Source organism: Sprattus sprattus, assembly GCF_963457725.1.
Source record: "Sprattus sprattus genome assembly, chromosome: 16".
In the NCBI taxonomy this organism is placed as follows: Eukaryota; Metazoa; Chordata; class Actinopteri; order Clupeiformes; family Clupeidae; genus Sprattus; species Sprattus sprattus.
In genome coordinates, this window is record NC_137914.1 from 6,643,765 (window position 1) to 6,656,405 (window position 12,641).

A 12,641-nucleotide genomic window follows, 5' to 3' on the forward strand; every position below is an offset into this window, starting at 1 on the left:
TTTGTCACGATCAAAACCAACTATTTTCGTCTGATTGTAGACCCATGTACATTTAACCCAGATGCTGCCAGAGAGGTCCGAAACTCTTTAGAGGTGATGTGTGGGTTGACTTTTACCTGATTTATTCTTCTTCTGGTGCGTCTTGGTGATGGTCTTGATGGGCGTCCACTTCTAGGCAGAGATGCGGTCATGTTGAATGCCCTCCATTTCAAAATTATTTGTCTTGGATGGATGGATGGAGCTGGAATCTTTTGGAGATGGTCTTATAGCTTTCCCAAGACTGATGGGCTGACAGTACCTTCTTCCTGATGTTCTCGGATATCTCGTTTCCTCTCGGCATTGTTGATCTGTGTGGGTACACCTTGGCACTACAGTAGTTTGGTTGGTTTCCTCTCTCTTTTAATCTGTGTTGCCCAAACCTTTCCCTAAGTATGTCTCAGATGATCGGTTTGCTCAATTGACTAATTAATCACCCAAATAAGTTTCACTGAATCTGTTACCTGCTTGACTTTATCAATTCAGCTGGGGGTTCACTTACTTTTGAAATGGACTAATTCCATGTTTCATGTAGTTTTTCGGCTACTCAAACAATTTCCTCTAAACAAGTACATGCAAATGATAAACATAAACCTGACATTTCATCTATGGAAAATTGGTGATAAAAAAATGAATAATCATGGTAAAACAACAGAAAACGCTTAAGTGCTCAAGGGGTTCACATACTTTCAAGTGGCACTGTATAGCTGAATATTCTACATATGACTATTAAAAACAGGATATCTATGGGGTTATCTATGGTGTCCCGCTGTGGGAATACCAATAGATCAAATCGCAGAGAGATAATACCACCAGTACTTGATTCTATTTACTCTGCAATATGGCCTTACTACTGTCAAGAGTACTCAAGACCACTGCTGTCTTTCAAGCGAAGAAAACTTGTTGTTGTTCATAACAAACTAAATAACACACACACACACACACACACACACAGACACAGACACAGACACAGACACAGACACATACACACACACACACACACACACTCTGTCATATTTAGGCTTCAGTTGAACTTCTCTTCCTCAGTTATGAGGCAGCTCAAACATCAAACGCCCATCGACAACAGGTATGGCTGCTTGATATGAAGAGTTCCAGTGCAAGGACATACCAGAGGAAATTACTTTAAGATGCACATCGCAACAAGAGATTAGGACGTTAAAAGGCAGGTCGATGCAACCGCATGCGATCGTACAGCATGACTTGTTTTCCCATGATACCTAAGACAGGAAGCTGTCACAACACAGCCTAAGATTCTAAAGCTAGCTTAAGCCCCAACAGTCCAACAACACTACAGTGAAAGCAACGCCACAGCGCTATGCAAGCGGTTAGCTCTCGCATTAGCTGAGCTGGGAATCTGCCAAAGCTTTCTAACATCAAAGTAGCGCGTACAGAGATGTTAGAGACATGCATGTCTTGTCGTTAGGACAGAAAAGAAAGAGCAACGCATTAAAGCAGAGTCGAGCAAACTTAGTTTGTCAGCCATTTAAGAAAAATTGTCAGATCAACATCATCAGAGCAGCTCAGATCAGCAGTAGCAGTAGCAGCAGCAGGTCACAAGCAGAAGCAAAGGGAGTGGGACAAATCCCGGTACCTGAGTTGGCGGATTTTGAGTTATGTTTTTGTTTGTATCTGTCTGAAACAGAGGAGACAGAGCAAAAAAAAAAAAGAAAAGAAAAGTAAGGGAGGGGAAGGGAAGAAAGGAAGATAAAAAAAGATAAAAATAACAAGAGTGAGTTTATTTTCAGACAGCCTGATTACACGAGAACTCGTATCCTCTTGCATTTTCCTCCCTTGCGCTTGCATGCTCCCACAAACTCTGAAACCACTGACAAAAAACGTCCATGCCAAAGAAGGAAGCACAGGGGGCAGCCATTAACCAATTAGGTCTGGGGAGGCACTGAAAAGAGCGGATCTCAAATGTCTTTTCTTTCTCGTTGCATTCCTAGAGAACAAGACAACATTGTTAATCAATAACACACACACACACACACACACACACACACACACACACACACACACACACACACACCACATAACCTTAAGGGTCATCACAGAACTCTTTCCTGGAGAAACGTCTTCCTAAATGAAAACTGATTTAAAAAATACTTTTGGGCCAGTGTACCAGTCGGGTTCTACCAACACCCCTTCATCAAGGATTCTGTGCAGAACCTTTATGTGTTCAACCAAAAACGTTTTCTCTCAGAGCACCCAAGTTCCGCCGATGATGCATGTACTTTGTCGTCATTTCACTGCAGACCTTCTATGCTACTTACTAGAGCTGTTGGTTTCAAATCAGGCCCTGATCGTGTGAATCAATGACAGATAAATATGAGCGTTTCTTACTATCGCAGACGTAGGGCTTGTCCTGGTCATCCCCAGAGACGGCTTCAGTTCTCCTGCGTCCACTGCCCCGACTCTGAAGTCCACATGAGACACACACAGAGAAGATGAAGTCATTATAGCATACCTTTTTTCTTCTTTTCTATCAGCACTCCTTTTTTCTTCTTTCAGTATATCTCTCTTTCTGTTTGTGTGTGTGTGTGTGTGAGTGTGAGTGTGTGTGTGCACATGTTTATGTGTTTTGATGCGTATGCTTGTGCAAACTCACTCTGCCTTTATTTCGATGCTTCCTCTTTGGGGTGTCCACTTCAAAGTCGTCGTCGTCATGGAAACCGTCCCCGTTTTCGTCAGCATCCAGAACCCTCTGAACAGCATGGGAAGGCACAGTATGAAACTCAGTACTTCAGACTAGGAGTCATGTGAGGCATAACCAAGCTGGAAGTTTAACAGCAAGGTGGCTACAGAGGACTTGAGAGGTGCGGAGATCAACCCAGGTGCAGCTCAGGCACCTGCACCTTTTCCGAAAAACTATTTCTTTATACTCAATTGTTCTTAAACTATTTGAATTTGGCTCCTAGCATCAATTTTCAGTTAAAAGCATGCTGTGTAACTATGCCTGACAGCTGCGTTTGATTTTTAATTCTGAGAGGCCGCACAAACCCCTACACCTCCCCCCTTCCACTTGGGCGAAGCAGCGCCCACGTCTCCCTGTCCTGCCTTTACTGCTGCCAGCCGGGTAGCGATACTCACCGTTAAGCCTTGGCGTTGTGAGATTAGAGCACTATTAAAACATAACAAAGGTTATTAATATTTGAGCTCAACAGCCAATCAGATGGACACCCCTCCCTTCCATGCAACTGAAGCACATGTGTTGATTGGCTGGGATTGTTGACGGCTCGGTCCATGCCACTATGTCTGTTTTCCATTTAAAGAGACAGGACTGTGTACTAACACCAGAGTTGTTTTTTAACTTCAACCACTGAACAGACAGCTAGAGGACCATGAGGAGCAATTAGTTGAATTTGACAAAACGTGTATGGGATTAGACTCTGGGATTACACATTTCATTTTTACATCAAGCAAGCTGGTCTGTTGTAAACTAGCCTTGTCAATGAAAAACGAGTGAAGCTTGTTAATTCTGTTGTCAGCCAATTTAAACAAATAACTACATGGTAATGGTCTATCTATGCAATCATATTTGGATCTCAGAAACGTTAGCCTTTTAGTCACTTTAAGCAAACTCAAATGTTTTGAAAATCAAGATGCATCGATAATCGGTTAAGAATCGATAATCGGTTAAGAATCGATAACCGGTTTAGAATCGAATTGTTGACCTCTGAATCGAAATCGAATCGTGGGGTGCCAAGAGGTTCCCACCCCATGATGTGCACATACAAATACATCGGATTAAATATAGGATTATTTATGATTTACTACACTTTAATAAGGACACACTTGATATAGCATAGCATCAATTACAGCTACTAATGCTTTGGGTACCATCTGATGCCTGATTACATCCTATATGTATTATATATATCTAATATATATCTATATTACATCCTTTATGTATTATATATATATATATAATATATATCTATATTACATCCTATATGTATTATATACGTATATCTAATATGTATAAATATTACATCCTATATCTGGGGCGGTTGGGGAGGCTTCCGACACACTATAGGGGAGGAGACGAAATCACTGAGAGAGAAATGAACAGGGGAGTTTGTAACGTGAAAGATGGCAGATCTGTACCTGGACTTTCTGCGCCATATTAAGAGCCAATCTGATAGTCGGAAAAGGCATTTCGCAATCTGACGTTTCACCTGAATCTCCAGGAGCGTCTCCTCCTCTTTAGCGGCGTTGCTCCTCTTGTCCAGCAGCCCCTCTCCCCTCAGCAGCGCCTCCAGGGCTGTGGCCTCTGTGGGGGGTACCTCCTTCTTGGCCATGAGCTCGGCCTCTGCCAGAGACACATAAACACATAAACACCATTTCAATTGGGTTAGGTCCGCTAGTGCCAGGGGGAGTAGCCCAACATAAAACTGTCTGGCAATTTGGAGAGAGAGGGAAGCAGAGACAGAGAGAGAGAGAGAGAGAGAGAGAGAGAGAGACAGAGAGAGAGGGAAGCAGAGACAGCAAGAGAGAGACAGAGAGAGAGAGAGAGAGAGAGAGAAAGAGAGAGAGGGAAGCAGAGGCAGACAGAGAGAGAGAGAGAGAGAGATATGCAGAGAAAAGGAGAGAGTGAGGGAGAGAGGAAAAGCGAGAGTGAGAGATAGAGAGAAATATTTAAAACCAGTATCCCAATGTCCCATGAACAGTGATAAATTGCCACGGGCATCAATGTAATCACCAGTACTCTAAAGATATCCTTGTGTTTATTATGACGCCCACAGAAGCAGACATGAAGGGCGTCTGTGTTTGAGCGCCTGAACTGCCTGGCTGCAGCCGCCTCGCTCTGACGCACCAGCTCGCCACGATCAATACCAGTGTCTGGGCCAATAACGGGAGATATACGCCAGGTGTCACGGACACAAGGCAAGGGCTTGAGGGTATTTTTATTTCGCTACCTACTGCCGTCAGGGGTGGGGCGCTGTGGGAGGGGGTGGGGGGGAGGCTTCAGACACACTATAGGGGAGGAGACAAATCACTGAGAGAGAAATGAACGGGGGAGTTTGTAACGTGAAAGAGGGCAGATCTCTACCTGGACAGTACACCATGTCTTCTTTAGCCTTATTTTACTACTGAAACATTGTTTTAATTGATTATGTCAGATTTAAACGGTAATTCCAGCTATGTACTTTTAAGGTCTGTTTGATCATTCTTTGTGGAGCTATGAGTATCTTCCAATTCATTAAGATGGAGCCTGATCTTGTTTGCCCGAGAATGCCAATAGGCGTTGCCAAGATGGCTGCCGAGTGGCAAGACTTGACTATAAGGACTTTGGCTAGGTCCTGCTCTGCTGTCAATCAGGGCCAGATCTGTTCTAGAGACAGCCTGAGGTGTGACGCAGGGTGGCTGCATTTCTGTGAGTCAGTGTGTGTGTGTGTGTGTGTGTGTGTGTGTGTGTGTGTGTGTGTGTGTGTGTGTGTGTGTGTGTGTGTGTGTGTGTGTGCATGCACTAAATGAAGTGGTATTCGAGTCTGCTTTGTCTTGTCTAGATTAGCACCATGTGAATGTATGCGAGTGTGGACTGTGCGTATGCTTTTGTGTATGAGTAGGTGAGTGTGTGTGTGTGTGTGTGTGTGTATTGTGTCAAAAGAGCCTGCAGACCTTGTGAGAGGTCCTTTATAAAGCACAGAGCACACCTCCCCTTCCTCCTTCTCCCTCCCTGTCTGCCTCCATCCCCTCCTCTCCCTCCCCTCCCTCCTCTCCTCTCCCTCCCTCCATCCCCTCCTCTCCCTCCCCTCCCTCCTCTCCTCTCCCTCCCTCCATCCCCTCCTCTCCCTCCTCTCCCTCCTCTCCCTCCTTCTCTCTCCCTCCCCTCCTCTCCCCCTCTCCCTCCTCTCCCTCCCTCCCTCCATCCCCTCCTCTCCCTCCCCTCCCTCCTCTCCTCTCCCTCCTCTCCCTCCTCTCCCTCCCTCCATCCCCTCCTCTCCCTCCCTCCCTCCATCCCCTCCTCTCCCTCCCTCCATCCCTCCTCTCCCTCCCTCCCTCCATCCCCTCCTCTCCCTCCCTCCATCCCCTCCTTCTCTCTCCCTCCCTCCTCCTACTTCTCTCTCCCTCTTTGTGTCTGCTGGGTTGACTTTGAGCTCACAGTGATGAGACCTCTCCCCCCCCCTCTCACATACAGATACCCTCCTATGCCCCCCCCCCCCTCTCACATACAGATACCCTCCTATGCCCCCCCCCCCCCCTCTCACATACATACGTGTGTGTGTGTGTATGTGGACAGCATATAAAGGCAAAGGTATGGCCTGTATGGTCTGTTTTCAGGTTTCTACTCATCTAGGGCTAGAGATGTATTTGGGACTACCATCTACAGATGAATAAACAACAGCACATATACAGTATCTACCTACACAAACAAATAAACAACAGCACATATATCTACCTACACACACATAATAGCACTACTACTGAGTGTCTGATTGGAACAAAAGCATGTTTGGAGAGAGAGGCTGGAGCTGAGCCAGGAGTGTTCGGAGTGTTATCGCTGCTCAGTAGGGGCCATGACACCTCTGCTCCATCTTTAATGAGAGTCAGCAGGGGGAGTAGGGTTGGAGGCAGGAAACAGGAAAGTGAGGAATCATGGGTAAGACAAGGCAGTCCCTCTATGCCAGTCCGGCAGCCATTGTTTAAAAAAGCACATATCCACCCCCTGTATAATCACCAGTAACCTTTTCACACAGACACAGTCACATACACACACACACAAACACGTGTGCACACACACACTCACACACACACACACACACACACACACACGCACATGCTATTCATTGTATGATTTAATAGCAGACTAAGTAGAGCTATGAACAGGCGGGAGTTTGCTAGTCCGCTCCCTCTCTGGCTCACCCTCCCACTCTTAGGGCTCCTGTAAGCCTTGGGGAGTGCAGATCACTGTTCTCTGGGCTGAATTGCCTCTGTCATGGACGCCGGGATTAAATGGCTCATGGCTCGCAGGAAGTGGTAGGGAAAGGGATGTTAGCGTGGGGGGGGGGGGTTGATTCAGGGGACAAATACAAGATCCATTCCCCCTTCGCCTTATCAAGTTCCTTAAATGTTCTTCCATACGACATTTCTGTCTGTCCGGTCCACTTCTCGTTAGTCCCTCTTTGCCCCTCTCTCTACTCACTGAGGCTAATGCTGCGTGGCTAAGCGGTCAGGGGGTGCTGGGCAGGGGCAGCAGAGGTGGGTAGCATTCGATGGGCTTCTGGAGGCTACAGGGAATGTAGGGGACGGCAGAGAGAGAGAGAGAGAGAGAGAAGAAAGAGAGAGAGAGCGAAGAAAGAGAGAGAGAGAGAGCGAGAAGAAAGAGAGAGAGAAGAAAGAGAGAGAGAGAGATAGAGAGAGAGAGAGAGATAGAGAGACAGAGAAGAAAGAGAGAGAGAGAGAGAGAGAGAGAAAGAGATAGAGAGACAGAGAAGAAAGAGAGAGAGAGAGAGAGAGAGCGAGCGAAAGGGAGAAAGTGGCGGGACGATGTGTGTGTGCCAGAACACAGAGGGGCTGTGTGGAGCAGTCCTAGGGTGAACCAGGAGACGCGAGGGTAATCAGAGCCAGATGGAGCCCAGAGAACACCAGAGGAGCCTCTGCAAAGTCACCGCAGAATAGGTGGAGGAGGAGAAAGAGCGAGAGAGAGAGAGAGAGAGAGAGAGAGAGAGAGAGAGAGAGAGCGAAAGAGAGGGAGATGGGGGAGGAGTAGACCGGGGGAAGAAGTAGAGAGAGAAAGAAAGAAGTGGGAGAGACGAAAAGAGGTAGGGAGGGAGGGAGAGAGGGATGGAGGTACACAGTGAGATATAGAGGTAGACAGATTGAGGGTAAACGAGAGGCCTGGGGAGGTGAAGAGAGGGAGAGAGAGAGAGAGAGAGAGAGAGGATAAGAAGGAAAGTGGGGTCAAGGTAAACAGTGCAGTAAAGGATACAGTGCTGCATGTGTGTGTGTGTGGGGGGGGGGGGGGGGAGAGAAGTATTTGTAAGGGCAAGTGTGCATGTGAGAGGGAGGGGTGTGTGTGTGTGTGTGTGTGTGTGTGTAGCGTGTAATGTTGTGTGTTTGTGTAGCTACTCCTGAGCCACATTGCATGGTAAAAAGGAGAGTTCAGTTTCTATAAGGACAAAGAGGCAGAGGAGGAAGACAAAAGGGGCGAAAATAGAGAGACAGAAAGAAAGAGAACAGGATAGAGAGAGCAGGGAAATAGAGGGAGAAAGAAGGAGAAAGAGCGAATGGCAGAGAGAGAGAGGGAGAGTGTGCCGAGAGAGAGAGAGAGAGAGAGACGGAGGGGACAGAGAAAGAGAACAGAGGGGGGGAAAGAGATTAAGAAAGAGAGAGCCAAAATGGCACAGAGAAAGATAATGCCAAGAAAGAGAGGCAGCACAGAAAGAGGGAGAGGAGAGGAATGGAGAAAGAGAGATGGTGATAGAGTGAGGATAAGGGAGAGTGAGAGAGAGGAGAAGAAATGCTGAGAGTGAGAGAGAGAGTGAGAGAGAGGAGAGTAAATGCTGAGAGTGAGAGAGAGAGTGAGAGAGAGGAGAGTAAATGCTGAGAGTGAGAGAGAGAGTGAGAGAGAGGAGAGTAAATGCTGAGAGTGAGAGAGAGAGTGAGAGAGAGGAGAGTAAATGCTGAGAGTGAGAGAGAGAGTGAGAGAGAGGAGAGTAAATGCTGAGAGTGAGAGAGAGAGTGAGAGAGAGGAGAGTAAATGCTGAGAGTGAGAGAGAGAGTGAGAGAGAGGAGAGTAAATGCTGAGCGTGTCCTTCTCTTACCGAGTCGCAGCTCACACAGGCGTAGCTGGGGATCTATAGGGGGGTGCAGCCGCCTCTTCTTCTTCCAGCAGCGTGCTGGGTAGGTGTACATCTGCCCTGCAGCCAACCCTGCGCCAACACAAAGAGGATATCAGGGAAAGCATGTGTACACACTCACGTACGTACACACACACACGCACACACGTACAGACAGACAGACAGACAGACAGACAGACGCGCACACACACACACACACACGCGCACACACACAATCAAAATGTATATGTACACCCACAGTAATCCAGGTGTGCACCCACACACACACACACACACACACACACACACACACACTAACAGCCAGAATTAAAAGCATGTACACAAATGCATACATGCGGGCAGAGACAACCACGCACCAAATACGAAAAACATTTTAAAACAAAATCACCTCACAGTCTCCCACTAAAAATGAAGAAAAAATAAATAAAACGTGCTGTTCAAACATTTCCCTGTGGAGAGTACCCCTGTGATTCCCCTGGCCTCTCTCACCACAGACACCTGATCGGCCCGGTCGAGGGTCTGGTTCTGGGCCTGACTAATCAGGCACTCGCTGCAGAGCGGGGCGACCCGAGTGGCTTTGCGCTTACGGGCAAAACTCTCATCAGAGGCTGTTTTATTTGTCACGATTGTTTTCTCAGACAGAGGACAACAGAGTTCATCCCTCTCTTCTTCTTCACTCAGTACAAACAAATGGATGGAATGAGAAGAGAGAGGAGGGAGGAAAGTGAAGGCTTCATATAGAGAAAGAGAGAGAGAGAGAAAGAGAGAGAAAGAGAGAGAAAGAGAGAGAGTGAGAGAGAGAAAGAGAGAATGCAGAGTGAAAGTAGCGGAGAAGATAAGCCTGGACTAAAAACATATAATAAACACTGGCCTGCCACTAAGTACAGGGTGGGGCCCACAGGCATCGCATGCGAGATGCTGATTCTATTTGTGTTGTTCTGAAGGAGAAGGCATGCTATTCCCCCCCCCCCCCCCCCCCACCCCCCCTTGGCACCCGTGCTGCATCTTGATATTCTCCCCCCCCCCCCCCAACCCCCCCCCCCTTGGCATCCGTGCTACATCTTGATATTGACTTGTTCCAAGGCCAAATAAAAAAAAAATAGAAGAATGTGAAGCTTCCACCAGATGAGTGCCTCACAGAGAGACCTGTTTCTTTTTTCTTTTTTATGTATCTGCTCACAGCTTCGAATCGGTACTGGAATCGGACAGCCCTGGAATGTACGAATGTGTTTCCACTCGGGCTCTCTCTTGTTAAAGACACACTCCGCTGACCCCTTCACTTCACATCAAAGGAGGCGCTTTTTCAGATACCCGCGGGCCGGGGCTAAGTGCACTGGCCGAGCCGAAGGGCTGCGATCGGTCCCGCCATTTGCCACTCTTGCGCGTGTGACAGAGGAGAGGCATGGTGTGTAGATTCACCATGGAGCAAGATGACTGTTGCAATATGTGAAGAATGACCACATGTCTGGCCACAATCTATTAAACCAAAGCCTTCATCTATCTGTTGAGCTATTGTCATTAGCCTTTATTCAATCATTAATCTATCAAGCCATTATCCATAGCCTACAATAAGCCACAGCCTACATCCATCAATCAAGCCATTGTCCATTGCCTACCTTCAACCATAGCCTATATATACACACATCTATCATTGATACTATACTATCCACACATGCACATGAACACTCTTGCACTAGCTTCCACTACTTGCAGCTCTGTCACAAGTAATGCACAATGTTATATGTATATGTAATATGTAAATACCCCACCCCCTGTGTACATGTTCTCCCTATGTGTTTTGTTTTTGTATTTATTGTGATTTTTGTATTTATTGTGATTCATGCTTGTTTGTAAGTGTAAGCTACTGGATGACCTTAATTTCCCTCGGGATCAATAAAGTATCCATCTATCTATCTATCTATCTACCCTATATTCTGCTATACTAGCTACATCCATCTATCCATCCCCCCATCCATCAGTCCTGTGCACTCCTGCCTAAAACATGATGCAGGTATGACACTCACCTGGTCCCCGGTGACGGCGCTCCATCCAGATGTAGCAGTTGTTCTGGGCCACGCCCGTCTGCGAGTCCAGGAAGGGCATGCGCACACTGCGCTCCGCACACAGACGTGCATTATAGCTGCGGCAGTGCTCGATGGCTTCCCTATAGAACTGGTCGCCTAACCTGAAGACAGAAAACACACACACACACACACACACGAACACACACACACGAACACAGAAGCAAATCAGTTTTGCAGCCTTGCATTTTCAGTCCAGTCCAGTCATCCACTGCTGAAAGGTAACTTGCATGACCCACTTCCTGGCTGGCATTTTCTGGAATTGGGCTCGTCAAAGTGGCGGCCCAAGTCCCGGCAGCTTCTATTCTATTCTATTCCAGTCCATCCATAAGCATTCCAAGTCACAGCATCCATGGGCTGAGACCAAAAGAGCTCAGAATCCTTCCCAGCACCTGTGCCTTTGGCTTCCATGTCACCCACAGCCCCCAGACCAAACTGGCCTACACCACCACCAGGTGCCCTCTGATACCTCATGGTGGGGATTTCCCCATTCAACATTCCAACACCCCCAGGAAAGGATTTTGAAGTAATGGATACATTTTTTTTCTTTTTCATACAAATATTGTGATGTGGAATGATAAAAACGTCTATTTTCCGTTGGTCTGGTAGTTGGCTAAGGTGCTAGCGGTAGCACCAGGGGGCTTTGTAAATGACTCTGAATTGGTAAGGTAGGAGCTACCGCTAGCCTCAAGGTGCTTTATGAATACAGGATGCTATCTGTGGTTGTTTTCGCTGTGCACAATTTTTGGAGTGCATGAGTTGCTCTGCTGTTTGTTTTTATGTGTTCTTTAAAGTATTCTCAGTTGAAGAAGGAAGGGAAATGTAGAAAGAGCTCTTCTCTCGCCCTGAGTGTGAGAGTGTGGCTATTAAAAGATGACGAGAGACTGGATTAAAAGGAGAGATGGACGTCAGAGCAGAGGGCCTCCAGAGAGAGAGACCGCATTTAGGCTTACGCTCGAGGACATCAAACTGCGGAGAGCTCGCTCAAGCGGTCAGGAGATGCCACAGTGTCGAGAGACGTCTGGAAAATGTGCCGCAATCCTAAATTATTTCTTCTGCAAGACCACAGTTCAATGACTAATTTATTAACCAAAACAACAACATCACCATATCGACCAAAGCTGTTTCTGTATGTAATGTTAGGATTGAACCTCAGATAGTTCATCATCACCATGAGAGGCTGTGGACCACACATTTTATGTCAATACAAACGACTACTACCTTCTCACACACACACACACACTCTCTCTCTCTCACAAACACACACATAAACACACACAAAGAAACACACACACACACACACACACTCACACACACAGGCCGTCTCCACACACACACACACTTACAGATACACACTCTCTCTCTCTCTCACACACACACATAAACACACACACACACACACACAGAAACACACACACACATACACACACGCACTCTACCATAGGAGACAAGTGATGAAACAGAATAAGTCATCGATCTCTTCCCCGTCAGGGCCATAGTATTCATCTCTGCCAGATCCGCACCTCCATCTGCCTCTACAACAGTGATCTGAGGCTGCTCTTTAGAACAGGGCTAGACACACAACCCAATTACACACACACACACACACACACACACGCACGCATGCGCACACATGTACGAACGCAAGCACGAACGCACACAAACACACACAATAACACAGGCTCCATGGCAGGGCCTT

General features: G+C 47.0%; 1 protein-coding gene across 1 annotated transcript in view; it reads right to left on the minus strand.

The window, feature by feature from the left end:
• LOC308376875 (zinc finger protein DPF3) overlaps window positions 1–12,641 on the minus strand; it is a 43,500-nt gene that overhangs the window by 15,226 nt on the left and 15,633 nt on the right. The window contains exons 2-7 of the mRNA XM_080853362.1: window positions 10,886–11,046; window positions 8,826–8,933; window positions 4,236–4,369; window positions 2,666–2,761; window positions 2,401–2,473; window positions 1,649–1,690 (exon numbers count right to left, since the gene is read on the minus strand). Of these exons, the coding sequence (XP_080709488.1) occupies window positions 1,649–1,690; window positions 2,401–2,473; window positions 2,666–2,761; window positions 4,236–4,369; window positions 8,826–8,933; window positions 10,886–11,046 (614 nt within the window). The remainder of the gene's footprint in view (window positions 1–1,648; window positions 1,691–2,400; window positions 2,474–2,665; window positions 2,762–4,235; window positions 4,370–8,825; window positions 8,934–10,885; window positions 11,047–12,641) is intronic.